Source organism: Cenococcum geophilum (genome assembly GCF_001692895.1).
Source record: "Cenococcum geophilum 1.58 unplaced genomic scaffold K441scaffold_39, whole genome shotgun sequence".
In the NCBI taxonomy this organism is placed as follows: domain Eukaryota; kingdom Fungi; phylum Ascomycota; class Dothideomycetes; order Gloniales; family Gloniaceae; genus Cenococcum; species Cenococcum geophilum.
The window spans coordinates 540482-566451 of record NW_027137597.1 but is presented as its reverse complement, the minus strand read 5'-3'; the positions used below and the strand labels follow the sequence as shown (position 1 = coordinate 566451).

Here is a 25970-nt window from a genome sequence, read left to right as displayed (position 1 = left end):
TATAGCGAGAGTTAGTATACTGCTGTTAACCTTATAACTAGAAGAATGGGTTAATAGAGTTATTGGTACGCTAGTATTGCTATTACTAGCCTTACCTGTTCCACCTAATGGTGTATTAGAAGGTATTTAACGTGCTATAAGATAGCTTAAATAAGCTCATATCTTAGGAGTAAATGTTGCTAGGCATAGTCCTAATAATAGCTAGTTAAATGTTTAGTAGCCAGTTATTAATATATTAGACACGCAGAAAAGTGCTACTTTTAGTTAAAAAAGATAAAGGTAAAGGCGTAATAGTTTAGAGCCTACTACCCCATTAACACGTTAGTTGCCGTTAGTAGAGAGAGATTTAAATGTAGATAAAATGCTAACCTTTATACCTGTTTTAAAGAGAGGGCGTATAAGGCATGCGACTCTAAAGGGTAATGAAAACTTTTGTATTAAATATATTTAATTGGCCTAGGAGTTTACAGGAGTTCGTAGGAGATAGTATGTTGTTTTTAATTAGCCTAGGAGTTTGTAGGAGGTTATAGGAGTTTATAGGAGATAGTATGTTGTTTTTAATTGGCCTAGGAGTTTGTAGTAGTTTAGAAAATTAAGAATATTAAAGTAAATATAAATTAAAATTAAAAATTTGTTTAATAATATCTTTAACCTTATAAAAATATCTTCTTTGTACTTATATCTATCAACCATCTCTTATTAAAGCTTTTTTTTATTAATAAAAAGCTTTTAAAATGTCTTCTCCTGCTCTCTGGGTGCGTGCGTATCCCCCTAACGTCCTTCTTAATAAGGAGAGAATACTGCGGGCTACAGCCCTCCTTTATTATTGCTAGCTTTGGTCTAGTAGAATTCGTATTAAGACGTAGTTAGTATTAGAACTCTAACTATTAACTATAAGATATAACTAACTGGATTTAATAGGCGCCCTCGCCCTTGCCCTTGCCACCGCCCTCCCCCCTTAGCAGCAGTAGTAGTAGCGATAGTAGTAGTAGTACTACTACTACTACTACCTCCTCCTCCGCCGCCGCCGCCGCTAGTGCTGCCGCCGCTGCTGTTGCCTGCCGCTGCCGCTAATAACGAGGATAAGGATGAGGATAAGGATAAGGATAAATGGTTTAGCGGTAGGGAGTTAGAAGAGGAGCCGTAAGTATTAATAACTATATAGTATGTACTTAGCTTATATATATTTATAGACCACCACCACTATTACTATTACTAACCCCGGCCCTAGCCCTGGCTCTGGCTCTGGCTCCTGCTCTGACCCTCCCCCTACTGCCCGCCCTCTTGCTACCTACCCTTACTACTACCGGGTTTGCCCTTACCTAGCGCGCCGACCCTATCCGCCTGCCGTAGGCTTGGGCTCCCCGCGGCAAGATAACTGCTATATACGCCCCCACCGCCTAAGGTAAATAGTGGTCGCAGTTGGTGGCGGGGTTAGTGGTTATGGGGCCGAATAAGCAAAGAGATTAGGGCTATATTAGCCGGATAATGGAGACGGAGTTAGGGGTGGAGTTAGTAGGTGGTAAGCGATGCACTGCCTGCTAAGCCTCGGGCGATAAGTGTTGGGTGTACTCTGAAAAGGGTATATAGCAGGTGAGTAGGCCTAGGGATACCTACGCTCGCTACTAAGTAGCGGCCCGCTCCGGCGGGTATAGCCTCTTAAAGTGTAGGCGTAAGGACCCTAAGGATCCCTTGCCCCCACCTTCTAGGCTAAGGTCTTTGGCGGCGTATAAGCTATTTAGTAGTCCACTACTAGGTCCTAGCAGTAGTGGCATTATAGCGTAAGGCGGAGGGGGGTGGAGGTAGAGGGAGGGGTAGGTTGGTGTTGCTTTCTGGCACTCCGGTGTGCTAAAGTGGCGGCTTTTATAGTATGTTCTTTATAGGTAAGCTTTAATCTGGCTGTATTAATCTAAGGGGTAAAACCTAGTTAATGATACTGTTTAGTGCGGGCCTAACTGTAAAGCATTCTTCGTAGGCAAGCTTTAATCTGGCTATGTTAATCCGAGGGGTAATCTTAGACGACGGCACTATTTAGTATAGGCCTAACTATAAGGTATTATGGAAGCCCTAGAGTTACCCAGTAGGTAGTATAAGTAGATAGTAGTTGAATATAGTTGCCAGGTTCTATTGTTATCTTATATAAAATTTCGTGTAAAAGTATATATAAAAGTTTATATATAAGTTCGTATAATCTAGGAGTTTATAGGAGTTTATAGGAGTTTAAGGATTAGGTAAATTTAACCTAAGGGAGTTGCTGCTAGTATACTGGCTTAGAGCATTAATAAATGCAGGTATTTAATTTGTCTAGGAGTTTGCAGGAGTTTGTAGGAGTTTATAGGAGTTTAGAGATTAGTTAGTCGTTTTAATTCCTATAAGGTTAATAAGGTCGATTGTTATAAGGTTAATTATTGTAAGGTTAATTATTGGATTAATAACCTTATCTAACCCCTTCCTAACCTAGTTAGTATAGTCTTCTATATTAGCAAATTTATTAGTATTATTAATAGTCTTAGAAGGATATGACCCTTTAATTGTATCTAATTGTTAAATATGCTATTAGTTAAACTAATTAACCTTATCCGCTAGCACCCTAATACCTTTTTGTAAGATATTGGAAGAATTAAAGAACTTTATACTAGCTAATTGCTTAGTACTCCGCGGTTTAGCTAAATCTAAAGTAAAGAGAGTATAAGTAAGTAAAAATATATCTGGTAATGCTGTAGCAGTAGTATAACTCCTAGGTATATGCTCGCTAAATATAGCCTCTAGTTTTTTACGTAAAGTTCTAACCTAAGTATTTAATAGATATACTTGGTTAAATGTAATATCCGCATTATAGGTTGAGTTCTTATAACACTTTATTTTAATCTTATAGCTACTGTTAAGATACTTAAGCCTAAGGTTAATTACTTTGTGTGTAGTTGCCCTACTAAGCCAGTTTATAAGCCTAGAGGATAGTATTGTATACTATAACTTAGGCGTGTTTACCGGGGAGAGATTCCACCAATAGAATAATATCTCGCGGCTATAGTTGTGCTAGGACGCGCTTAAAAAAGTAGATAATAAGAGGGTTAATAAAGTGCCTTAGTATACCTATATCTGTATATTTAATAGTATACCTATATCTGTATATTTAATAGTATACCTATATCTGTATATTTAATAGTATACCTATATCTGTATATTTAATAGTATACCTATATCTGTATATTTAATAGTATACCTATATCTGTATATTTAATAGTATACCGAATAGATAAAAATAGCTTGACCTCTTAAAGCATATAATATATTGTTTGGAATTTAATATCGTTATATAGTTGCTTAGTAGAACTATTACCATTCTACGCATTTAATATAAATGCGGCTAGACGGACGTCTTTTATAAGTTTTAAAAATTGATCTGGTGTAAGGGAACTAATAGCGTTGGTAACGTAGTCTATTTGCTTAAAGAAGTCTCTGCTAGAGGTAATAAGGTAACCCCTATATTATATCGCCGCGTAAAATAATGTAACTATGCGTGCCGTAAAGCCCTGCGCAATAATTGGTTCTATTAGGTGGTATTTAGCATTCTCCTAACTACACTAACTGCGGCCCTATATGGTAGTATTAGCCTATAGGCAATGATAAGCCTTTTCTCTAAAAAGAGTGGGTGCCTAATGCGTATAGATAATAGTATTTAGTAGGTTTATCTAGATATGGAACCACGTAGGTAAACTAAGAAGCTAATCCCGTCGGTCGTATAGTTGGCGTGCCTAGGTTTGCTCGTTTTTAACAGCCCTAATATGGCGTGCTGTAAGTTAGTCTCTATAGATAAGCCAGAGCCGATTACGGAAGTTGTTATAGATAGCCCTAGCTTTGGTAGGGTTTTCTAGTGCCTATAAACTAAGCTAATTTAGGAATATACTTTTATAGACGCTATATATACCTTTAATAGTACCCTTATCCTTAAATATAGCCCTAAATTACTAGAACTTAGTCTTGTTTACGTTAAGACAATATATACTTAGTATTTTAGGATAGTAATTACTATCTCTAAATATAGAAGTAACGCCAGCTGTATAAATTCTCTTAATTATATCTAATATAAGGCTTTGTGTAATACTTAACCTAATCCTACCGTCTTTACCAGATATACTAGGGGCAGCCAATATATTTTTAAGCCTAAGGGGTATTATTAGATTGTGTATAGACTAATATAGACCCGAAGTTGGTAGCTTAGGGTAAAGAACAGTAGCTGCCGTTGTTATTAACCGCATAGTATCCGTATAGCCCGTAACCTCGTCCCTTTTTCTCTCTTTAAAGTTAACGTTGTTATAGATAATTACTATCTGCTTATTAGACGCTTAAAGCTGGAGTTATTTCTAAAGAAGTTAGTAGGTTAGCCTAGGAGTTTAGAGAAACTAAATACTATACCTTTACCGCCTTAGTGATTTTGTTTATTAACCGACTAGCCTAATAGTAACTATAATATATTCTAAGCCCTAATAGAGTCTTAATTACTTACTGCTTTATACTAGAGCCTACTAGATAGATATTTAGTATTAAAGAGAGGAAGGCAGATCGCTTTTTAGCCTAAGAATGATATACTATGCTAGTAATAGTAAATAATTGCTTAGATAACGTATTAGTCTAAAGTGAAGCGTTATAACTAGGTTGGTGGGCGCGCTAATTGCTTATAAGTCTTATAAGAATAGTATGCTATATAGGGGCAACCTCCTGGATAGTCCTAAAGGCTAGCTTAAAGTTAAGCGTCTTTAGGTCTGTAGTATGATTAAATTAAGTAAAGTAAGGCTAATGGATAAGATTATCGAGCTCTGTAGTAAAATAGTCTACTAGAGAATAACGCGAGTAGACGTCCCCTATGCGCGGATCATTTATAGTATGCCTTAGTTTAAGCCGTCGCTATTATTAACTGCTATATAGGCGGTGCTTAATTATAACCTCTTAGCCTTCTTTTAACCTAACCTAAGTAAGTATAAAGCCTTAAAAGCTCTATTGAACGCGGCGTAGTATATTAGCCACCTGTTATAGCTTAAATTGTATAAACTGCCGTTCCCTATTACTTATATTGTATTAATTATGGGTAGGAGAGGAAGGTCCGTTAGAGGAAGGCTAAAGGGCCTTAATAGCGTTGCTATTAATGTGAGGTGAGGATGTGGATAGGGAGCTTAATGATGGAACAATAGGGTATATTGTATAGACAGAGACGAATCCTTAAGGGAGAAGGAGGAGTCTGAGGTGTGAGGTAAGGGGTTTCCATAGGCACGTGCAGCGTACGTGCCTCACAGGCGAGTCGCCTGCGGGTCGCCTGTACCTCGCAGCTATATAACTATATGCTNAGGTTTNACCTNACAATGCCCCCCCCTTTAAAAAGGGTNGTCCCCNATNCTTTACNTACTNAGGCCTTAATAAAACCCCATAAAAAACCTTAATAAGGAAAAATTGAAAAGGGAAAGAGTGTCCTAATTTTACGCACGAAAAGATAGGTATATACTTCGCCGGTAAGTTATAGGTTATTCGTATATAGCCAGGCGTATAGTGGTAAGGCAGTATACCCGTTAAATCCACCGCTAACCCTATACTTTGGCCTTATACTATACCTACGTAGCATATAAAGATTCCGCCAAGTTCTACCAAATTCTGCTAAATTCTGCCAAATTCTAAATGCGTACTTATATAAGCAGGTCGCTAATACCTCATAGGTAGGTCATAGGTTATTCGCATGCAGCTAGATTTATAAACGGTAAGGCTATATACCTATTAAATCCGCTGCTGACCCCGCTTTAGCCTTACGCTATACTAGCGTAGCGCCGTATATACTTCGTGGGTAGGTTATAGGTTATTTGCATATAGCTAGACGTATAGTAGTAGGGCAGTATACCCATTAAATCCACCGCCGACTTTATACTTTAGCCTTACGTTATCTGCGTAGCACATGCGTAGCATATACGTAGTTATATCGGGTTGCGATGCGCCTGCGTAAGGTATGCGTTTAGGGGTATACGGTATCTAAGTCTTCTGCCTATTTAATATTGGGTTACAATACGCCTACGCACGATATACGTTTAGGGGTATACGGTATCCAAGTCTAATATATAAATCGTCAGTACAGGTTACTACTAGCAGGTCACCAGTAGGTTATAGACCCCGGTTAAAGGACCCTAGTTACGGATAGATCTGTCCTCTAAGATATAAGTTATTAGTATAGGTCGCTATTAGCAGGTTACTAGTGGGTTAAAGGACCCCAATTAAAGGACCCCGGTTATAGGTAGTATCTATTACCAATAGGGACTCGCCCCTAAGTTAGCTAATTATACATAGAGCGTAAGGCGTCCCTTTTACTCTACGGATAAAATCAACTAGTGACTTGTAGGGTCGTTAGGTCGCAATACGCCTGCGTAAGGTATACGCTTAGGGGTATATGGTATCTAAGCTTTCTTTTCTCTAATATTAGGTTATAATATACCTGCGTATAATATGCGTTTAGGGTATACGGTATCTAAGTCTTCTTCCTATTTAATGTTAGGTCGCGATGCGCCTATATAAGGTATATATTTAGGGTATATATTATCTAAGTCTTTATAGAGTAATATATATATCGTTAGTATAGGTTACTACTAGTAGGTTACTAGTAGGTCGTAGACCCTGGTTAAAGGACCCCGGTTATAGACGGGCCTATTATATAACATATACACATAGTTGTTAGTATAGGTTACTACTAGTAGGTCACTAGTAGGTTAAAGGACCCTAGTTAAAGGACCCTAGTTATAAATGGACCTGCTACCTATTACCTAACGGCTAGAACTTATTTATAACGGCTTACCGCTAGTGTTCTTTGCGGTTACTGCCTACGTTCCTCTAGTAAGTTATAGGCGTAGTGCCAGCGTCTAGGGGGTCCTTAGGGCCATCCGGCTATTAAGTAGTCTCCCTAGGAGTTTACTTAAGAAAGCCTCGCCTTCCTTAGGTTCTGTCTTCTAAACCTAACCCTATAAAGCTTACGCTATAACTACGCTTTAAGCGTAAGGATCTACTATTAACTATACGATCTTCCGCAAGCTTTATAGTATTAAGCAATTGCTTTACACGGTAGACTTTAGTAAAAAGGTCCTTAGTAGTTCTTACCTATACAGCAAAGTTCTAGCAGAAGAGCTCTGCTTATAGGTAGATTAGGAGATATAAGAACTAAAAGTTTACCTGCTAATTAGGATTAATAAAGGGGGTATATAATAAGAGGTCCTCTAAGCTATATATACGGGCTAAAAAGGTATTAAACTTCTGGTTCTCCTTTATTATAGTCGTATAGTACACAGTAGCATTATTAAAGCGTCTTACTATAGGGTCCTTAATCTGGTCTTAAACTATAGTCTTAAATTTATCCTATAGTAAAGGACCTTTATCTTTAGCGCCTAGCCGGCAATGCACTAGTTAAGTAATTATCTTTACTTTTATAAGACCTTTAATGGCCTAACGCGTATATCGCTCGCAGTTATAGTTAGCGTTATTAACCTTAAATTGGTTCTTAACTGCGGCGATCTACCAGTTAAACTTCTGTTAAGTAATGCCACTAATATTGGGCGGTAACTTCTTAACTAGGGTGTTAAGATTCGTTTAGCGTATACGCTCGCTATATAACTCGTATTTTTCGCTTAAGAGACAACAACAACGGGAGGGCTTCGTTAAGTCAATGATGCTCCATAAGTTAGCTATTTTCTTAGCCAGCTCATCTAGCTCCTTTAGGTCAGTAATATTCGGTAGGACGCTAATAACCTTACTAAGCTTCTGTTAAGCCTAGGTATATAAGTTAAACTGGTCTCTAGCGTTCATAGATATCTAATTGTCTTAAGATTTAGAAGGTGGCCCAGATATTACTAGTGTAGAGACTTCGTCTGTACTAAATCCTAAGGCGTTCTACCGTCGTATTGCGGGCGTATTGCCGTTAAGTATAGGGGTTAATCTTATCTTCGGAGGCATCGTGGATTATAGGAAAATTAAACCAGCTATCCTCCCAAAGGGATTGGTAAGGATTTAAATGTAAGGTAAGAATGTAGATAGGGAGCTTAATAATAGAACAATAGGGTATATTATATAGACAGAGACGAATCCTTAAGGGAGAAGGAGGAGTCTAAGGTGCGAGGTAAGGGGTTTCCATAGGCACGTGCAGCGTACGTGCCTCACAGGCGAGTCGCCTGCGGGTCGCCTATACCTCGCAGCTATATAACTATATACTCAGGTTTTACCTAACAATTAAGTTTATTGTTAAGGTAATTTATATTGCTATCGGGTTTATTAAGATACCCATTAGGATATCTATTAGAAGGCGGAAGAGAGCTAGGAGGGATGCTGGATAAAGGGCTTTGCGAATTGTCGGATAGAGGCGTAGGTATTCCGTCGGTAACGTTTATTGTTTCTTAATAAGATAGAGGAAGTAAATAGCTTTTAATTGAATATGGTTGGAAGTGTTTTGGAGTTAATTTGGGGTATAAGATATAGCGTTATAATGGAAGAGTTGTTGCCTAATAAGAAACTTTAAGTTTGTATATAAAGGGCTCCTATAAGCTCTTAGACTCTCGGGGAGATATTCCTCTCGGTGTGATGTGATTGGTTTAGGACTTTGCAGGACTAGGGTATAGTGATTTGATTGGCTTAGGACTTTGCAGGAGTCCACAAGCGTCGCACTAGATCCTTAGCGTCACGCCGTGGCGGGATTTCTCCCCGGGGGTCTGATTTATGAGATAACAATACTAAGATATTTTAATGTTCGTCACGTGGATTCTGCCACAAATTACCGCGCGCAGTTTTGTTTCTAACTAATTAGAAGTCAGCTTTCTAGCCAATCAGAAGCTGGCTTGGCTAAGTTTGAAATCCAGGACCCGAAAATATAGACCACTCGTACCTCGGGTCAATAACTGCTTAAACTAGGATCATCATACGTAGTGCTTGCTGTTGTCGCCTGGTCGGGAGTATTTATGGGTCTGGCGATATCTGGTGCGCTTGTAGGCGTCGCTTCGTTTGGCACGCTGGCGGAGCCTGCAGCACTCGGACTGCTAGCTGATACCATATAGTCTATCGCGTTGGATGGAAATGTATTGTCTGATGTACTGCAGTCAAAGGTCGGATCTAGCCTAGAAGGAGTGGGCACGGAATCGCTCACGTTCTCACAAAACTGGCTGAGAATTTGTTGGAGTTCCTGAAAGCTGGTTTCACCAACTCCATGATTGAATTGAGCCGTACTTTCGCAAACATTGGTAGCAGAATTAAGATAACCATGATAGTATTGTTCCGCGTCACACTGTAATACGTCTGAGGGATAAGAGATTTCTGAATTCCGACAAAAACATGTGAGACTCTTATGCAGTGCCAAGTAGTTGAGATCTTTGATCTCTTGCTGAGATCTTATGCTCAGACATGTTTTGTTGCCGAGCAAAAGGATTTGTTGGTAAAATTGCCAGTATGTGGCCCTGTGATGTAGTCGATGAGGGGACTGTGGAGAGAAATAGCTGCTCAAAAACTTCGTGGAGTTTTACGTAGGAGTTGCAGGCGCAGAAGATTTCGGCGTTGAAACAACTACAGATAGATCTGGTGTCTGCGACGTCGGGAGTTTAGTCCTAAGATTAAGATATTTGTCAAGTTTCTTGTACTCCATAATCGAATATATAACAAGTGTGGCAAGTAATACGGTTAAGGTAGGATAAACGAAGTAGTAAACCATGGTTATCAAGTCGTTCTTGCTACTTCGTTGGTGGGGGATGCCTGGTGGAGACCTAGGGTTCAAGTATGTTGCAGGTTTAATTTGCGCTTCCGTGTCTAGATGTTTGTTTCTTGGTCGAAGCGGAGCTGGCTTCATTTGGGTATTCATTACTTCTTCGCTAAAGACGGATTTCCTTGTTAGCTGTTCTTACGTAGTCTCTTTGGAACTAGAAGCTGTTCGGTAGGAAGCTCTAGGAGTCGAATGCGTATCTATGCCGAATGATCTTGCCTTAATGATTCGAACGTCTCAATTAAATGATTCTTCTCTGCACTGTACTAACGGTGTAAGTGTGTCGAGGTTAGCTGTGCAGAACTGCTGCTAATGAGTTAGAACCCTTCAAATCATTTAGAGGAGCAAGTGTTATAGGCCATGGGTTGTGGGTCATATTTTTCTGAAAGAGTATTTTACATTAGCAGCTCTGGCTATAGCTTAAAGCCACGCCCAGGTTACGGTCACTCTACCCAAAGTTGGGTCAGCAAGCTTCGCAAACATTCCAGGGCTAACATCAAGATCATCTGGTTGGCAGCCTGTACCTGGAAGAGCAAGTTAGCACATGCAGCTCCCCACACCTGAACAATGTTTAAAGACCGATTCTCGCAATCACTTACATCTATCCACAACTGTTAGATCCACGCTTTTCATAGCGCCATTATCATTTCGCTCTGCCCTAATTTTCCTACCACATAGTGGATTTGCGTTTGGATTTGAGCCTCCTTGAACGGCATCAAAAACGTAATGGCTGACTGCTACGATAGGATCATCATCGCCAGAGACTACGCCGCATGCACCCATCCCAGGACCGTAATATGTTAAATCGCCAGTATATGTCTTAGAACCAGTTGGTAAGGGTAAGTTTTTATGCCTACGCGCGGTAAGAGGCTGGTCAAAACGACTCAGGGGAAGCTGGCGCATACTTTGATTTATAGCTAAGGCCAACAGCCAGTCCGATTATAAGAGCAAGAATGAGAAGAAATATGACGCCTATGATTATAAGAAAGGTCCGGCGACTGCGACCAAGATAGCGTTTGTGTGGTGAGAGTATGCTATCGAAGCGGTCTGCGAAAGTTGGTCCTCTAGTTGCGCCAGCTCCAATTCGAAAGCGTGAGGGTTTCCTACCCTCCTCCGGAGGAACTTCCCAGTCTGGGCCATTGTTCATGTATGCTGGAGGAGCTTCTTTTGGGACTTCATCTACGGTCGCCATGTTGCTAAACCTTCCGGTGCGTAGAAGGTTGAATGGTGTGGAGCAATTGATTGTATTTGATATAATTGAAGGAGAGTGGTGATTTATTCGATATAATTCACAAGTTTCGAAGCATGTTTATGAACGAGTGGAAGTCCAGTGCGCAATTCACCAGGTAGGGTACGTCACGAATGCGCGCAACAAGAGTGGAAATTTGAGTGAATCTTGGTGGGGTGGCTTCAGGTATATAATATTCAGCTCCACGCGAAATGCCAAGAATTATTTTGGACCGCTCTGACATTCAACCAATATGACCCTTTAGAATTCATCACCCACTTAGAAAAACCCCTAGCGCTCTCTAAAGATCTGCATACAGAGCTTGCAGGCGAGCTTTAATGAGCTCTCACCATCAAATACCTGCTCTCCGCCTCTCATTAACACCAATCTGACGTATCCGGACAAATTCACTGTCGAAGAGTCTAAACCTCCGCCACCTCCAGCACCGCGATCTTCCACATTTCGCCTTCATAACATGGCGGAGCAGACATTAAACATACCCCAGATCCTCGTGTTCCTTGTCATCACGTCTCTCCTCATCCGATGGCTGTTCTCAAAGCCCTCAGGTAGCAGCACACGACTACCCGCCGGGCAGTCCCGGGGTTTCGGAGTAAATCCTGCGCACGTAGACCAGTTATCACAAATGTTCCCACAATTGAGTCAGAGGGATATCATGTGGGATCTACAGCGAAATGGAGGAAATGTGACTGCGACAACGGAGAGAGTGTTGAGCGGAAGAGCCTTAGAAGTGGTGAGCCCCTCTGACTGTTCATGATGGCTTCGTGAAAAGTCGCTTGGACTCCCTATGCCATCAAACTAGATTCCTGCTTCTCGATGAGCTATGATGCTAACTTGCTATGTGCTATACAGCCGCCACCCTCTTTCCAACCGCTAAACCTTCGCCCCTCAAACCCCACTTCCCGCACGGCCACTCCCTCATCAAGACCGGCACACACAGATCTGATAACACGCTACAATCTTGCCTCGAAAATCAACACTCCAACCTCCGACGAATCCCCTTCAGAGTCAAATGCGCCCAAGAAAGCTTGGTCACAAGACAAGGACGAGCGGCAGAAACTTCTACAACGGCGACGGGAAGAGATGATTTTGGCAGCGCGGAGAAAGATGGAAGAGAAAGACCGGGCAAAATCTGCGGCAACATCTTGAAGTTAGGTTAAGGAGTAGTGGAGGGTGGTTACCGTTCTTGTACGTATTTGTATGAAGATTGGTGCGTTCATACGCGGACAGCGATCATTCCATGCCGGATGCGTGGGCGGCATTACACTAGATTATCATTCGACTTGTTTATAACCCAACTGCCATAACACGCCAGGTACATGTCCAAACATTTGAGTTGAACAGATCGGATTATGGGCGAGTGCTAATAATACCAAAATAAAACCTCTTACAGTGCATTCGACTTTTGACATTTATTTGCAGCTATTTTGGTAGGCAACTTCTGTATATCGCAATCCTATGCATGGCTTCTGCGTTAGTATTCAGACTATTAAGTCTACCTCTCGACTTTCAGCTTCAAATCTTTGAGTTGTCTACCTCATTCGGAGTCGTACTGGAAATCCAAGCCAAAGCAAGTCGTTGGAGGAACTCATTTCATACTGGCAGGAATACAGGATTTATATTACAGATATACAGGATCCGTGATAGTCATCACTACGCAATTAATAGTCTCAATATCGCCAAGATGATGCTATTAATGGAGTGGTTTTCAAGGGTATAATTTTCTAGAATATAAGAGCTCTTACACTAATTTCTATAGATACTCTTTCAGCTGACCAAAAGCAGACAGCAGATCGGCATCTTTTCCAACCCTTTTACTAAGAGTATGGTCTTATTCAGTTCAAGGCCCAGTACAGGCATTGGAATACAGCGATCCGTTCTCTGAAGGACAAGGTCCTTCTCTTGAATAGCTTTCCAATCACCAAACTACGCTCTGCCTTCCACCCTACAGGTGTGTTTACATATACTTACCCTAGATTAAATCTCGGTGATGATCGCCAGGTTCTTTCGAGGATGGTTAAGCGTACCGTCTGGTGCGATTTCTATTGGTGAGCATTTTCTTCAACTGGATATGCAGCCTAGCTCCATGCTGTTATTTAAGATTATCCTCACTGTAATAACAATTGTAGGGGTGTAATTGTGTGAGGGGGCCCTGCCGAATGCTTAATCGGCCATGACTTGCATATTCCCGATGTCTGGCACGGTGCGGAGCCAAGTAGTGCTTGGACGGCCTGAGGTCAAAGCCTTGTATAACCGAGCTTTGACAGCCCGGAATGCCGGTCGTTGGAATGAGGTGGTTAGTCAAGGGTAGATGTGCTCATCGCTGAACTTGAATCTCTTTCCGCAGCCAATCAAGTGTCGAGAAATGTGGCTCATCTCAGCCATTGATTCAATTGGTTAGAGCGAACCCTGCATTAGCTGAGTGATTCTAGGAGACGGAATTAGTGAGTTACTGCATAGGTGGTATTACGTGATGCCATGCTAATTTCGTAGAACCCTCCAAATACGTATACTTGTTGAGGCGAGACCATTTGATTACTCGGAGTTGTATATATGGTCTCTATCCGCAAGCAATAAAACTTGGTGTCGACTAGTAAAGCGTTATACGAAGCTCGAATATCTCATTCTAGAGCCTCCATTTTTCCAAAAATCAAAAATGTCCTCTCTCCCAACCCACCCGCTCGGGAATAATGGTCCTCTCATCCCCGCCATGGGTTTCGGCTGTATGGGCTTGAGTGCGTACTACACTGCCAATCCTGCCCCTGATGAGGGGCGTTTTAAAGTGCTTGATCGCGCTGCGGAGCTCGGAGAAACCTTTTGGATAACTTCAGACGTTTGTAAGCTACGGGCTATGGCTTTAAGTTCATATTCTATCACAAACTTACACCACTGACTGCATTCCAGATAATGACAGTGAGGACCTCCTGGGTAAATGGTTCGCTCGCACCAACCTCCGCTCCCGCATCTTCTTTGCCACAAAATTCGGTTACGAGGATCAAGGAGCAGGCGCGTATCCTATCTTACGTAGCGATCCGGAATTCGTTAAGGCGGCTTGTGCGAAGTCCCTGAAGCGTCTTGGCATCTCGAAGATCGACCTGTATCTTGCTCACCGCGTGGATGGAAAGACACCCATTGAAAAAACCGTCCAAGCCATGGTGGAGCTAAAGGAAGAAGGAAAAATTGATTACTTAGGCTTGAGCGAGATCTCAGCAGCAACTCTGCGACGAGCTCATGCTGTGCATCCGATTTCGGCTGTTGAAATTGAGTACTCGCCATTCGCGCTCAATATTGAATCTGAGCAGATCAAACTACTCAAGACGTGCCGTGAGCTGGGCGTTGCGGTAATCGCGTACAGTCCTCTAGGAAGAGGGATGCTTACGGGAGCCTACAAGTCTCCGGGCGATTTTGATGCCAGTGATATGCGAAGGTTCCTGCCAAAGTTCAGTCCTGAGAACTTCCCGAAGAATTTGAAGATGGTTGAGGAGTTCGCAGCGTTTGCGGAGAAGGGTTGCAAGCCTGGACAGTTGGCGCTTGCCTGGTTGATGGCACAAGGAGATGACATATTTCCAATTCCGTGAGTTGATCTGTAGATTCTGTGGACCAAAGAATGTAGCTAAATCACTTGCAGTGGTACGACCAAGACGAAGTATCTCGAAGAAAATATTGACGCGGTTAATTTACACTTAACCGATGCGGAGGTGAAAGCATTGCGGGAGATCATTGAAGCGACGGAGGTGTATGGAACGAGATATCCGGAGGGTTTTACTGCAGAAACATTCAAGGATACGCCTCCATTGACATTGGACTAAGATATCGCTGTTTCGAAAATCCGGTGCGTAGCTTATAGCCTGATTTATTCATGTAGCAAAAGTCGGCCTCCGTATTGTCTCACTAGTCATAAAATCCATAAATCTTCAAGATGAATCCCACCGTAAATCCACTTGTGTCTCTCCTCTCATTCCCCTCCACCATTGCGTCTGAGCCCACACTTCTGACTCCTTGCCACCAATTAACATCCAATACTTCCTTAAAAACTACGGAGCAGCTTCCCAGCTTCGCATATCCCACGGCTGTGCGCTGATTTTCTCACTTACATGCCAGCAAGTCAACCCGTCGTTCATGATGACATCCAGTTTAAGTTCCTTAGCATCAAGAAGTGGCGGATTCATGGGGGCCAAAGTGATGGCTCATTCACGGAGTGTCGGAAATGGAATCAAGTCAAGCCATGGGTGATGAGGATGGAGGACTTGCGCAGACGTAGGACGAAGATGATGAGCTATTTTGTCCGGGAAACTCTTCAAAACCACGCCCATGTCTTGTTTGACGTTGGTTTGTGGTCGATAGAATGGTGAGGAGCAAACATCCCTATAGAGTTCATCTATTGACATTCCAATAGCGCGAGCGTTAGATAGATACGCTTGGAGAGTCAAGGTGCGCACGAGACAAAGGTTATTCCTCTGAATATCTGGTAGCCGCGGAGATGCACTTGAAGAGACTTCCATTTCTTCCGTATCACGGATTTCAGGAGTCTGCAGTCCAGCTAGGATTATATCTCGCGCACTGCGACGGCGCTCTATAGCTGTTCGGATAAGTTGCTTATGCTCTTCCGTATCATCGAGATGAAGCCAACGGATGATGTCATTGGCTAGGCCTCCAGAGTGTTTTTTTCACTAAATTAGGATCTCCACGCGTTCTTATTCTTCTAACAAGCTGTATGCTTGAAACAGAATCGGGAGAAGGTTCATCATGATAAGCAGCACCCTGCGTGGGACTGTAAGCATCTTTTCCTGTGGAGGGATGTAGTATCTCTGATATTTCTGATGTTACATCTGATGACATTGATTTTAATTTTATGGGGTTGATTCCAGACTCAGAAGTGCTGCTGAAAATCAAACTCGGAGTCTGGAGGATATCATCTCTTTTGGAAAGGTTCAAGATTTATTTCAGGTAACAATTCGGTTTGGGAGAACGTGATATTAACACCAGGAAGTTCGAAGGATATTTCGGGAATATCGTTGAACGAAATCTGAGGAACAATGTCTTCGGTGGACGCAAAGGTGTCGAGTCCAGACTCAAGACTACCAAGGGATAGGGACGATCCAATCCAATCATTTGTGGAGTTTTGCAAGCTGATATCGTCTCTAGATGTCTGATACCCTTCCGAAGGCTTCCGAAGATCATGATTACCCGCAGTACTGATTTCAGAATAAAATTGTGACGCCGACTGATCTCCAGAAGCCTGCCCGGCTGAATTTGCAGCTTGAGTGACAAGGAGCTCTAACTCGCGAAGACGATTGGCCTGCTTTTCTCCTATCTGTGCGTTAGGACTGGCACTTCTAGTCTCAGAAGTGGAGGGATGCTGGGGAACATGCTATATTTCCGCTGGGCAGTTCTAATTTGCATTCTTCGCTTCTCAGTTGCAGGCCTACGTCTCCTACCGCCTCCTTGTGCTGTTCCTTGAATAGTTCTGCTCGTTGGACCCAAGTTTCGACTTTCAGCTAGGGTGCTCTCAGAGACTGCTGCTAGGGGGAAAGCTTGAGTAGGCCTAGACATTTGGGTTCCTAAAAAGTCGCACTGGTAAGTACACAGAGTTACGGGTTAAAATTGCACGAAAACGACCGAAAAAGGAGCAAAGGACGATATGTATCTACATCATGGAGGGGAGGGTGTTTTGGGTTCGTTTAGAAGCTCTTTCTGACGGAACGGAAGACCTACGCTAAATGAAGTCTAGAGTGCTGACGCTAGCAATAATTAGTGCGATTATTCAGCATCTAAAATACTTGCACGATCTTGCTACCGCGACACCTTTCCTACAGCCTCTTCAGCATTCGTTTTGCATTCAATTTGGAATTTCAGTGTTCGGTGAATGTGTCATTCTCTCTACCTCGCGATTAGCTCGTGACTTTTGTTTACTGTCATATCGTAGCTCTGCTTACAAAGGTTGTTTACGCTCAAAAGCCATGATACTTATAGCCTTAAAGCAATTTTACTAGAAGGTAGTGTGCTGTGGCACATCTCCTTGCAAATGTCTTGCCATTTCCTGCGATCGGCAAGGTAACTGAGCTGGAGGCTTTTGCTCGCTTATCTCAGTGTTTCAGTTGGTAATGGTTACAGCAGGCTCTCCCTTTTGTTCCAACAGTCTCTTTCTAATGCTTTCCGCCCACTCCTTTCTCTCCTCGGAACTCCATTGCTCAGCTCGCCAATCTGCAGCCTCACGCTGAGTGAGAAAGTCGCTCCCTTCATCTGTGACAACAACAGTAACAAGTTCCAAAGACAACCGCCGGAACGCGAAAAGCCCAGCTAATCGGTTTTCCAGCACACGCATATCTTTCCAAGATTTATCTTGGTAGTGCGGATGGAACCAATTCCTCTGATATATGTGCACATGGAGGGCCCGTAGGCTAGTCAGAGGTAGTGTGTGGTGGACCGGTATTCCTCCAAGGTCCCAGTTGTGGATTGCCTGCGCGTCGCGAGCATTTATGCCGTTAATAACAATACGTAAATGTATAGTGGTGATGGCATGCCGCTGTGCTAGACCCAAAGAGGGAACAAATTCCTGAAATGCCCAATTTACTCCGAATGAAAATGCGTTTGAGGTGTATGGGATCAGCTTTGCTTCCTGGTAGATCTGTCGGCATACACGCAGTAAACTCAATTCTATATGTTTGTTGAGAGTCATACACCCCTCGTGTCGAAATCCCATCATACAATGAGCGCTCTTGTGATCTTGCCAATCCTGCGCAAGAAATCTTTCGTATATTTCGCTCTCCGAGGATTTAGCATTGCAAATATAATGTGTGAGCTTAGTCCTCCTGCCCATCAGCGAAGAGACAGATAACATTGAACCAAAGGAGTTGTAGGTCTGTCGGAGGTCTTCCACACTATTGAACGCTTTGAATCGGATGTGGAGGGTTTCGCCTCCAAGGATGTGCTCGTATATGTAGAGTCGTAATTCTGTCGGCAGGCGGAGTAAGGGAGATGTGGCTACATTGCATTCGTACCTATTTAATATTACGTTAGTAGACAGTCATAGAGAGAGCTCACTAAAATACCGATGGACTGACGTCGTAGCGACTTCCGGCCGTATCAGCTGAGGGAGCTTCGAGGCCCCGGCCGGTAATGTCACAAATCCCCTGCGACAGCGCTGTTGTTGAAACATAGTTACAATCTAACGCTGGCTTTCGTATTGAGTATCCAGCACAAGGACGATTTCTCAGGAAAAGGCACGGCTGCGTCCTGTAAGAGGATATAAATCACAACTGAGCTTGAGCTCAGACCGTTCCCTGGCCAAAGCCTTGAATCCTGCTCGGAAGCAAGTACGACCATTCCTATTCGGCAATTTTATGCAGGATTCGGGAGTAACTGGAATGATTCATTACGCGTAGACTCGATTGGAGTTTCGAAGAGAGTATCTGTTGTGCTGTCTTAAGACCCGCATGGTTCTGCGGATCGTGCAATTGGCGAACCTGCTAAAAATACCTTGTTGGTGCGTCCAACTGTAATTTCTCGACCTAGAAATCCCCACAAAGCTGAGGGAATTTCCACTATCAATCCGCCAGTTAACCTTAACCACCAATGTCCCTCAGTCTCTCTCACTACGGACTCCCCGCGAGCCCTGCGAACAGATCTACGGGCATGCGCTTTGCGCGCCAGGAGGACTCTGCATCAGCTGGGATGAATGCAACCAGAAACTCGCTACCCAATCGCCGGCTGCATTGCGCACCAACCGCGCCGTCTTCCCCGAAACCACAGAACTGCTCAGGAATGGAAGTTAATACTCCCGAGAACCCTGTTACCACAAAGCTGGAGCCGAGCCCCAAAAAGAACCTGGAGATACACGGCATTGTTCGTAGGGAGAATAGAAATAAGGAAAATCCTAGAATCTCGACGTCAAATGGCATCGTGCACTAAGCGAACTACGAAGTTTTCCGAAATCTGGACCGCACATAGCAATATGGGCTAATGGGATCGCGATGTTCTAGAAGATTGATCACAGGTTGTAGCCAGCACTAAATATGTAGAAGGCTTCCGTAAGATACCTTCAAAACCTCAATTGGTGTTCGAAAGCAGAGGTAGCCTCTGTCACAATGCGTTATTTCCCGAGCTTGCAGTTTAATGCATCATGCCGCCCAAGAAGCTCATGCCAGCGCTCAAAAGTCTTCACCAATCAGTCAGTTCAGCTACCACGTTGTTAGCTTTATTCATAGAATAATTTAAAACTCACAAACCTATGACTTAGCCTTTCGCGAGTCTTTAAACTTCTCAAGTCTGCCTTAGATTATTTCATTGCTCAGACGCCCGCTCTCGGCACTTTTCTTTTCAATCACCGTCAGCTCTTCGCAAATTTTCCACATCTCTTCGGCTTTTCTTTTCCCTTCCTCCCTAAACCTCTCCGCGCAAAGCCTCCCAAACCGGTCGGGATGCCACCGAAGCCTTTCTTGCCGTAACCACTCACAACTATACAATCCTGATCCCCGAAATAGGGCCTCGACGTCATGCTTGCATGCACGTAATCCGGAGGCAACAGATTTGGTTGGAATACAAGAGGGTAGTCTGCATGCGACGAGAGCCGGAGGAAGATGCGGGAAGGAAGTAATGAGAGATGGGTTGGGTGGATTGGATGGTGAACTTATATTGGTTGGGGACACTGCACTTCTAGGTCCACGCCGAGACGGAGATTTTGGGGTCGCTCGAGCTGCAACTGCAGCTGCAAAGAGGGTAGCGCAATGAGTGGACCAGGTTTCATAGTGTGCTTGAGCTGCAGGGGTGGGTGTACTGGCAGGATTCCAGGATTGGCCGGGGTTAGAATGGGACGGACGCTTCTGTGCAGAAGGCTCCCCGGGCGGTGGTCGCTTCTCGAAGAATGAGGAAGCAAATGCTTCCAGTGCTTCACTATTCGAATCATCGATGGCGCCTTGCCAGGTCTTATCGGACCGGATAGCAACAAATTGGTCAGATTTGGTTGGGTCGAACGCGACGAACTGCTATTCAATTAGCATTGAAATCATGCCAATTATGAAAGGTTAAAACTATTCAAGATGCAAGAAGAAATCGAGTCACGAGAGCATTTAGAATTACCGCAAGTTCACTCCATTCAAACTCTTCATCTTCCCACTCGTCCCAAGTTTCCGCTAAACTCTCGAATCCATCCGGAATTTCCCAAGCTGCAGCACCGTACTCAGACAGCATAAACCAGGCACCATCAGCTCCGAGAGCCACCATGCGTGGCGGACCTACTTTCCAGCCTGCAGGACTAAGCCATGCTTGTACTGTTTCTTCCAAAGATTCGGGAATGTTAGACCAGCGCATGCTGTTACGGTCCCAAGCAAAAAAACCTGATTTAGGACCGAACACTACTCGAAGATTGCCGTCACGCCGAACTGTCTGTGATTCTTCATCAAAGAGATATGATTTCAAGGCCGAAGGGCATCCGTCCCCGAAGTCTGCGCGAGTTTAGTCTGTGTGGAGCGAAACATAAAAGCTGCTTTGCAAAATGAGAGGCGCTTGGTATCACTCAAAGAGTTCACGGAAATGAATTGGACATAGCTTTGCAACTTACAAATTTTGGTATTTTCTTTCTCCTTCATGCACGACAGCACCCATGAGTCTTCATCCGGACCAATGGAAGCCCATTCAACATTCGATATGATTCCTGAGGCAAGTAGGTGGAGTAAAGTACGAGGCGGATTCCGACTAGCATTATATTATTAGTACAAGGGCTGGAGGGTGGAACAAAAATATACATACTACGTTAAGCCATCCGGCGACTTAGATATATAGCTGTCATCTCGCCCAAACAAAAAGAAATATTGTTCCATGCCTGCGGTGAAAGAGAGTTGTTTAACGACAAGACCACTATGAGATCATGCGGAAATGCATGTCAAAGAACACGCAAAGAAACGGCAAGCTAGCGGGCGTTTTTTCTGGCCATAGATGTTCTCCAACGCCCCTCCGGAAATGCACAAGAAACCGCATTGACTTCGCGACAGAGGAAGGCCGGGGCAGGCATGGCAGCTCGATGGTGATCTTGTCATGGTCGTTTTCCTTGCTCTGACCCTGGTTGAAGATCCAACGGTCTTGGCACGGCCGCTTCCTTCTTTCGACCTCGCTGGTGTCCAACTTCCGCGCTCATATCCTCATCCCTTAGATATTATATTCATTCTCATTTATCCCCACAGTCTAAGCAACTATCATATCCTCATAGATGAAAAGCTATTATGCTTATGTAATTACGTATCACCACCAAATGATGTAACAAGCAGTATCTACCTGCAAGTTCCACCCCGATCCATCATAAAACCATCCTAGCCTGGCATCTAGGCAAAGATATTGCTCACTTCTTGTGCGTAGCGAGCATATATGTCTAGAAGGAGCAATTATGTGTGATTCTATCTTTGCATTCGGTCAAAGAGGTGGATACTATTTCGAATGCCCCTCTAAGCGATGCCAGTAAGTGGCTATCTCTCCATCTATCAAGCTCTCCTGCATCTCATTTTATAGCAGTTCTTCTCTTCCGAAGCAACTCAACACTCTCTTCACTGAAAACAAGGCTGCCGGAGTTTATCACATGACCATTGGAGCCAGTGGTAGTTTCACGATAAGTTACAAGGAAAGAAACGGAACTCATCATATTAGTATGTATTTTCAATTTTCCATCACATTAAGACTATTTTTCTGATTCTGTGTAGAAAGTCATGGTCTCCCTGATCCTCTTAATGCCTTCCTTCACGAACAAGACCGTCAGGGCCGCTATCTTCGCGATCTCAAGAATATAAGCATTTGCATAGGCCCATACAACGAATCCTGGTTTGCATCAGATGGGAAATCCTGGCTCTGGATGAACCTTCCATCCGGACTCGAAGCTGCGCTTCGAGCCCGCATGAGAGACGGAAATTGGACCGACAGACCTCGAATCGTTGCACTTGGAGCCAACGACGATTTCCTGATGATCACTGAAGGCAATACAGCCGTATGGAGTCTGGGGTCTTACCGTGCCCTCTCGAAAATGATTCAATTCTCCAAAACCCAAAATGATGGAATCGCCTCGATCCACTCCGTCGTGCTACACCCTTACCGCTTCCAGTCCTTCATAGCACAATCCGTAAACGGTGTCATTATCTCGGAGAATCTGCCTCCGCATATGCAAAATGATTTTGTGGCTACAAAAGAAGCCATCAAATCCGACACAGCCCAAGGCCGACTGCCCCGGCATAGCATATCGCGACCGGGTCCGTCTCGGCAAGCGACTTTGCACCACGAGTGGTCGAACCAGGCGGATGGGGCTCGAGAAGAGCTAGAGCGAGAATATAAGGTGAAACTGAAAGTCACACTGAATCTCTCAGCCGGCTCAATCTCAAGAATGTTCGGGGGCCGTTGAGATATCCTATTCGCAAGAGAATTCTAAGTCAGGCTCCTGGTCTTTGTCAGTAAATACTGCAGCAAACTTGCAATGCAATATAATTACGGCCCTTTTACGAACCAAACAGATCAAAGTTAAACATCGAAGCCAAAACGGCCAAATTCACCCTTCATCAACCGTCCTTGGACCTTCTGCAAGCGTGTGTTGCGATATTGACGCGCGAGATGTCAGTATAGCGAGATGGCTTTTCTAAGGGTTTTCCAACCTCATTATCCCCATTCAGAAATAAAATATCGCATTATTGCATCTCAAGACCATATTAGCTAATTCAAAGTCTTTGCCCACCAGCTTGGTATCTAGGTATCCTTGGCTGCCAGCGCCTCAAAATGCTAAAAATCAAACCTTGAGACCACAAATTAAGTCAGTGCCTTAAGAAACGTAGAACCTCACGAACACTGAATGCATTCACTGCATGCCCAATTCAATACAATCTCCCACGAACTATCCATCTTCGTCGTCTTCAAAATCAAGATCTTCACCCTCCAAATGTTCCGCCTCAATATCCGATGATGCATCGCTCGATGATCCGTATGGTGATCCAGAGCCAACGCTTCCAACTAAGGCTTCAGGCGATATATCGCGTACATCGCAATCTCCGGAGGGAGGTAGAGAGATATTTGTTTCACGAGGGAAAAACTTCTTGACATGCCGGCTTTGATTTGGACTGGTGAGGAGGAGTTTAAAGAAACATCCCAAGTGAGAGTCGAGGCTAAGCTCGCAGAGCATTGAAGCAACTATTTCCAACTCATCCTCCAAACTCGCCCTCTCGTACAACGAAATTCCGTCAACAATGCAGAAGACGACTGTATGGGCGGGCAGCTGGTAGATAAGGTTCCTAAAGGTTTCGCAGAGATGACCCAGCTCATGGTTCTCGAGAAGAACTCTATAGTCATGTGAATTGACGAAATCGAAGTGAAACCTGTAGTTTCGAAGAAGTTGTGCGATAAGACTTCTCATCAAACCACGAGGGCCAGAGAGATCGTCGTCGGAGGCAGTATGGAGACCACAAAAGAAGCTTAGTCGGCAAGGTGCCTTATTTCTCAACTCTCGAAAGCTCCGGATCAAAGCTGCGCAAAGCGTTGACATTGGGGTGATTCGTTCCAACTCAAAATCATCTATATTGCCGTCGACTAGGAGCGCCTCCGAGCTTTTCGACGCAATCCATTCCTGAAACTGCCTCGAATGAAGTAACCATGCTCCCTCTCCATGAAGTGATTCCTTGATTGCTTCATCTTTCCTGAGCATATTCTCGATGTCCTGAGCTGGAATGATGATGTCTACCGCAAGGCTCTGCAAGAGCTGATCCTGGTTAATGTAGGCCTTCGAAAAGTCTATGGGCGGCGATGGGCTTCTTGTCGCAGAACTCCCTGGAAGTTATCAGCATTTGTGTCTCCTTATAAAATATGCGAATAGGCCACTCAGGGGAAATACTAACATTGGGCATGGTGGAGGACATCAAGGCACAGCTGAATCAAATATTCTCTGCTCTCTCTTCCAGCAGCTTGCGATTTCTTCCACTCATCTTTCCAGTCCTTGTCACGATTTACAAACTGCCCGAATTCTTTCCGATGATCATCAACTTCTCTCCTGATCCCTTGAGAATCCCGGCGAAGGGGCGGAATCTGGATAGACATACAACCAACCGAGGTTTCCACGCGACCAATCGAGGCCTCCACATTCCTTTGAATCAATCCCCCTAAGGTTGTATATTTCTCCCGAAACGCTCTCAATTGTCTACGGACCCTTTCCAGTAAATCGTCGAGTTTCTTTCCTGCAATCGGTCCCTTGACAATGTACGTGGTAGTTTTCCCCGATGGTGTAAGTATTCGGAATAGTATCCGGAGGTCTACTTACTGTAAGGGTTATCAGTAAACCACGATATCATTTCATCCATAGCTTTCAGAATGGTTTCGTAAAGGTTGACAGCTAGGTTTTTTAGGTCGTTATTGAAAGGATGTAGCGTCCGCTTCTCGTAAGCTCCCTGAATCATACCAGTCAATTCTTGAAAAGCCTCCATAATCCTGATTCGGCTATCCGCCAGCTTCGACGCGGCCTATAAACGTGTCATTAGTTCTCGAATATCACTGCAACACTAAGGTTAAGGGGGGATACCGTGAACAGCCGCGTTAATACTCCCTGGATTGGTTTCGCATATGTTCCTTGAGGCGCCAAATCCAACCAGACAACAATTGCCGACGCCCATTCTCCATTTTTCCTCAGGAACTTCCGCAATTCCCCTCCGTCAGCAATGTACTTCTGCTCAGCGCTATTCGCCATTTTGAGTACATCATCCCATGTCGTATTCGTTAAAGGAGAATATTTGAATCGTGCTTTCGACCCCATATCCTTGTAGTATCTTTCCATTGCAGTTTCAAGATCCCTACGGTCGTAAGTATTGCTACCAGTGTAACCTCAAAGTTTTCGCTTATGAAGACCTACTTGGATGGTCCCCAATTCCCCGGGTCAGATTCTTGTATGTCCGGCCCTTCACGAGTTGCAAAAGCTGGATGAATGGCCGGACCTTCCTGCTGTACCCAGTCCCAAGCCTGCTTTCTATTATCGACAGAGAACATCTTTAGGAGTTGCAGCAGAGTCAATTGATGATTGGATTGTGATCAGGTGTCATCAGCGCATATGAGTGCTTTGGGATACACTTAAATTCAACTTGTCCTAGAGACAGAAGTTATGTATGTGGACGGCAGACATCAAAAGCCAGTTTCTACCCTCCAGGAAGCAGAAGGGAAATTGACCGGTTGAAGTCCGGTCAGCACGCAGACAATTGAGTGTGGCTATGTGAACTGTCCCATTCGTTAGATTTATGCAGCCATATATGGAAAGTGAGGTCCGCAAAGTGAGGCCCGGAAGGCTAGGAGCATTCCCCGCATATGGCGTGGGGTGAAAAAATGGGAAAACTTCGCGGGGTGTAAGGCAAATATGATGAATAGGTTCGACCTATTGATAAGAGATAAAGCGTAGCCTTAAATCTAGAAGGCAAATAGAAGGTAGCAGGGAACTCGCAAAAGGCTACGCAAACGTGTGACAAGGCTAAAGCTTTACATCTCTCGAAGAGTGACCCAGAAGGCGGGTAAAAACGCCTCATTTTGAGCTGACAAGGATCATTGGAGTACACCGGCTAGTCAAATACGAACTTTTAGAAGCCATCAGAATTTACATATCTCGAAACAAGAACTGCTACTATAAATCAGTGCCAAAATGGTTGATGAAGAAGTGGGTCATTTCGAGTGCGGGTCGAAAGAGCTGCGTTTGAATTATCTACCCCTCGCATCGTTGTTTCGCGAGAAGGATCCCGTGCAGCATGGAGCATAATAGCCTCTAAAGAATTTCGAGTCCTCTGTACCCCCCACGCGATCATTCCACCAGCCCTCCGTTCCAACTCTGGAGTCCTTGGAGGCGTTTCCGGGACGTAATCCTACGCTAAGTCATCTGCCCAATCTGGAGCGACTCGGCTGGAGCATCGAAAGCCTCACTTGGATATACCTCTTCATCCAGAGCGAAGCCTCCACAAACCTTCAAGCTACTACCTA

The 25970-nt window shown here is 43.9% G+C and overlaps 10 protein-coding genes across 10 annotated transcripts; 4 read left to right on the top strand and 6 right to left on the bottom strand.

The window, feature by feature from the left end:
- Positions 1 to 10180: 10180 nt before the first annotated feature.
- On the bottom strand, positions 10181 to 10952 carry K441DRAFT_679637 (uncharacterized protein; the record flags this gene model as incomplete). Its single annotated transcript, XM_067651287.1, has 3 exons — positions 10181 to 10284; positions 10360 to 10613; positions 10666 to 10952. The coding sequence occupies 3 exons, from the start codon at positions 10950 to 10952 to the stop codon at positions 10181 to 10183; spliced, it is 645 nt and encodes a 214-aa protein (XP_067500910.1).
- Positions 10953 to 11463: 511 nt separating this feature from the next.
- Positions 11464 to 12155, top strand: K441DRAFT_679636 (uncharacterized protein; the record flags this gene model as incomplete). Its single annotated transcript, XM_067651286.1, has 2 exons — positions 11464 to 11739; positions 11859 to 12155. The coding sequence occupies 2 exons, from the start codon at positions 11464 to 11466 to the stop codon at positions 12153 to 12155; spliced, it is 573 nt and encodes a 190-aa protein (XP_067500909.1).
- A 1507-nt stretch (positions 12156 to 13662) lies between these two features.
- K441DRAFT_679635 (Aldo/keto reductase) lies at positions 13663 to 14815 on the top strand (the record flags this gene model as incomplete). Its single annotated transcript, XM_067651285.1, has 3 exons — positions 13663 to 13843; positions 13911 to 14580; positions 14635 to 14815. The coding sequence occupies 3 exons, from the start codon at positions 13663 to 13665 to the stop codon at positions 14813 to 14815; spliced, it is 1032 nt and encodes a 343-aa protein (XP_067500908.1).
- Positions 14816 to 14888: 73 nt separating this feature from the next.
- Positions 14889 to 15713, bottom strand: K441DRAFT_206784 (uncharacterized protein). Its single transcript, XM_067640520.1, has one exon. The coding sequence runs from the start codon at positions 15506 to 15508 to the stop codon at positions 15194 to 15196; it is 315 nt and encodes a 104-aa protein (XP_067500907.1). The 5' UTR covers positions 15509 to 15713; the 3' UTR covers positions 14889 to 15193.
- K441DRAFT_664672 (uncharacterized protein) lies at positions 15658 to 16784 on the bottom strand. Its single transcript, XM_067649387.1, has 3 exons — positions 16722 to 16784; positions 16379 to 16567; positions 15658 to 16316 (listed from the first exon to the last, which is right to left on the bottom strand). The coding sequence occupies exons 2-3, from the start codon at positions 16557 to 16559 to the stop codon at positions 15919 to 15921; spliced, it is 579 nt and encodes a 192-aa protein (XP_067500906.1). The 5' UTR covers positions 16560 to 16567; positions 16722 to 16784; the 3' UTR covers positions 15658 to 15918.
- A 185-nt stretch (positions 16785 to 16969) lies between these two features.
- Positions 16970 to 18165, bottom strand: K441DRAFT_698462 (uncharacterized protein; the record flags this gene model as incomplete). The annotated part of the gene is made up of 2 exons (XM_067653066.1): positions 16970 to 18007; positions 18071 to 18165. The coding sequence occupies 2 exons, from the start codon at positions 18163 to 18165 to the stop codon at positions 17101 to 17103; spliced, it is 1002 nt and encodes a 333-aa protein (XP_067500905.1). The 3' UTR covers positions 16970 to 17100.
- Positions 18166 to 18368: 203 nt separating this feature from the next.
- K441DRAFT_664670 (uncharacterized protein) lies at positions 18369 to 19271 on the top strand. Its single transcript, XM_067649386.1, has one exon. The coding sequence runs from the start codon at positions 18582 to 18584 to the stop codon at positions 18915 to 18917; it is 336 nt and encodes a 111-aa protein (XP_067500904.1). The 5' UTR covers positions 18369 to 18581; the 3' UTR covers positions 18918 to 19271.
- On the bottom strand, positions 18823 to 21013 carry K441DRAFT_664669 (uncharacterized protein). The gene is made up of 5 exons (XM_067649385.1): positions 20754 to 21013; positions 20566 to 20699; positions 20085 to 20449; positions 19235 to 19987; positions 18823 to 19186 (listed from the first exon to the last, which is right to left on the bottom strand). Exons 1-4 carry the CDS (start codon positions 20822 to 20824, stop codon positions 19280 to 19282), a joined length of 1278 nt encoding a protein of 425 aa, XP_067500903.1. The 5' UTR covers positions 20825 to 21013; the 3' UTR covers positions 18823 to 19186; positions 19235 to 19279.
- A 371-nt stretch (positions 21014 to 21384) lies between these two features.
- K441DRAFT_679631 (uncharacterized protein) lies at positions 21385 to 22383 on the top strand (the record flags this gene model as incomplete). The annotated part of the gene is made up of 3 exons (XM_067651284.1): positions 21385 to 21455; positions 21507 to 21640; positions 21695 to 22383. The coding sequence occupies 3 exons, from the start codon at positions 21385 to 21387 to the stop codon at positions 22381 to 22383; spliced, it is 894 nt and encodes a 297-aa protein (XP_067500902.1).
- Positions 22384 to 22866: 483 nt separating this feature from the next.
- K441DRAFT_679630 (uncharacterized protein) lies at positions 22867 to 24998 on the bottom strand (the record flags this gene model as incomplete). Its single annotated transcript, XM_067651283.1, has 5 exons — positions 22867 to 23792; positions 23861 to 24121; positions 24280 to 24478; positions 24538 to 24805; positions 24865 to 24998. The coding sequence occupies 5 exons, from the start codon at positions 24996 to 24998 to the stop codon at positions 22867 to 22869; spliced, it is 1788 nt and encodes a 595-aa protein (XP_067500901.1).
- Positions 24999 to 25970: the final 972 nt, after the last annotated feature.

Coding starts and splice junctions, on each gene's coding strand:
- K441DRAFT_206784 (XM_067640520.1), bottom strand. CDS start 15,508: ATGGAAGTCTCTTCAAGTGCATCTCCGCGGCTACCAGATATTCAGAGG.
- K441DRAFT_664669 (XM_067649385.1), bottom strand. CDS start 20,824: ATGGAACAATATTTCTTTTTGTTTGGGCGAGATGACAGCTATATATCT. Junction 20,700..20,753: donor TCGCCGGATGGCTTAACGTA/GTATGTATATTT, acceptor ATATAATGCTAG/TCGGAATCCGCCTCGTACTT. Junction 20,450..20,565: donor GAAAGAAAATACCAAAATTT/GTAAGTTGCAAA, acceptor AAACTCGCGCAG/ACTTCGGGGACGGATGCCCT.
- K441DRAFT_664670 (XM_067649386.1), top strand. CDS start 18,582: ATGTCCCTCAGTCTCTCTCACTACGGACTCCCCGCGAGCCCTGCGAAC.
- K441DRAFT_664672 (XM_067649387.1), bottom strand. CDS start 16,559: ATGTCTAGGCCTACTCAAGCTTTCCCCCTAGCAGCAGTCTCTGAGAGC. Junction 16,317..16,378: donor AACTGCCCAGCGGAAATATA/GCATGTTCCCCA, acceptor ACGCACAGATAG/GAGAAAAGCAGGCCAATCGT.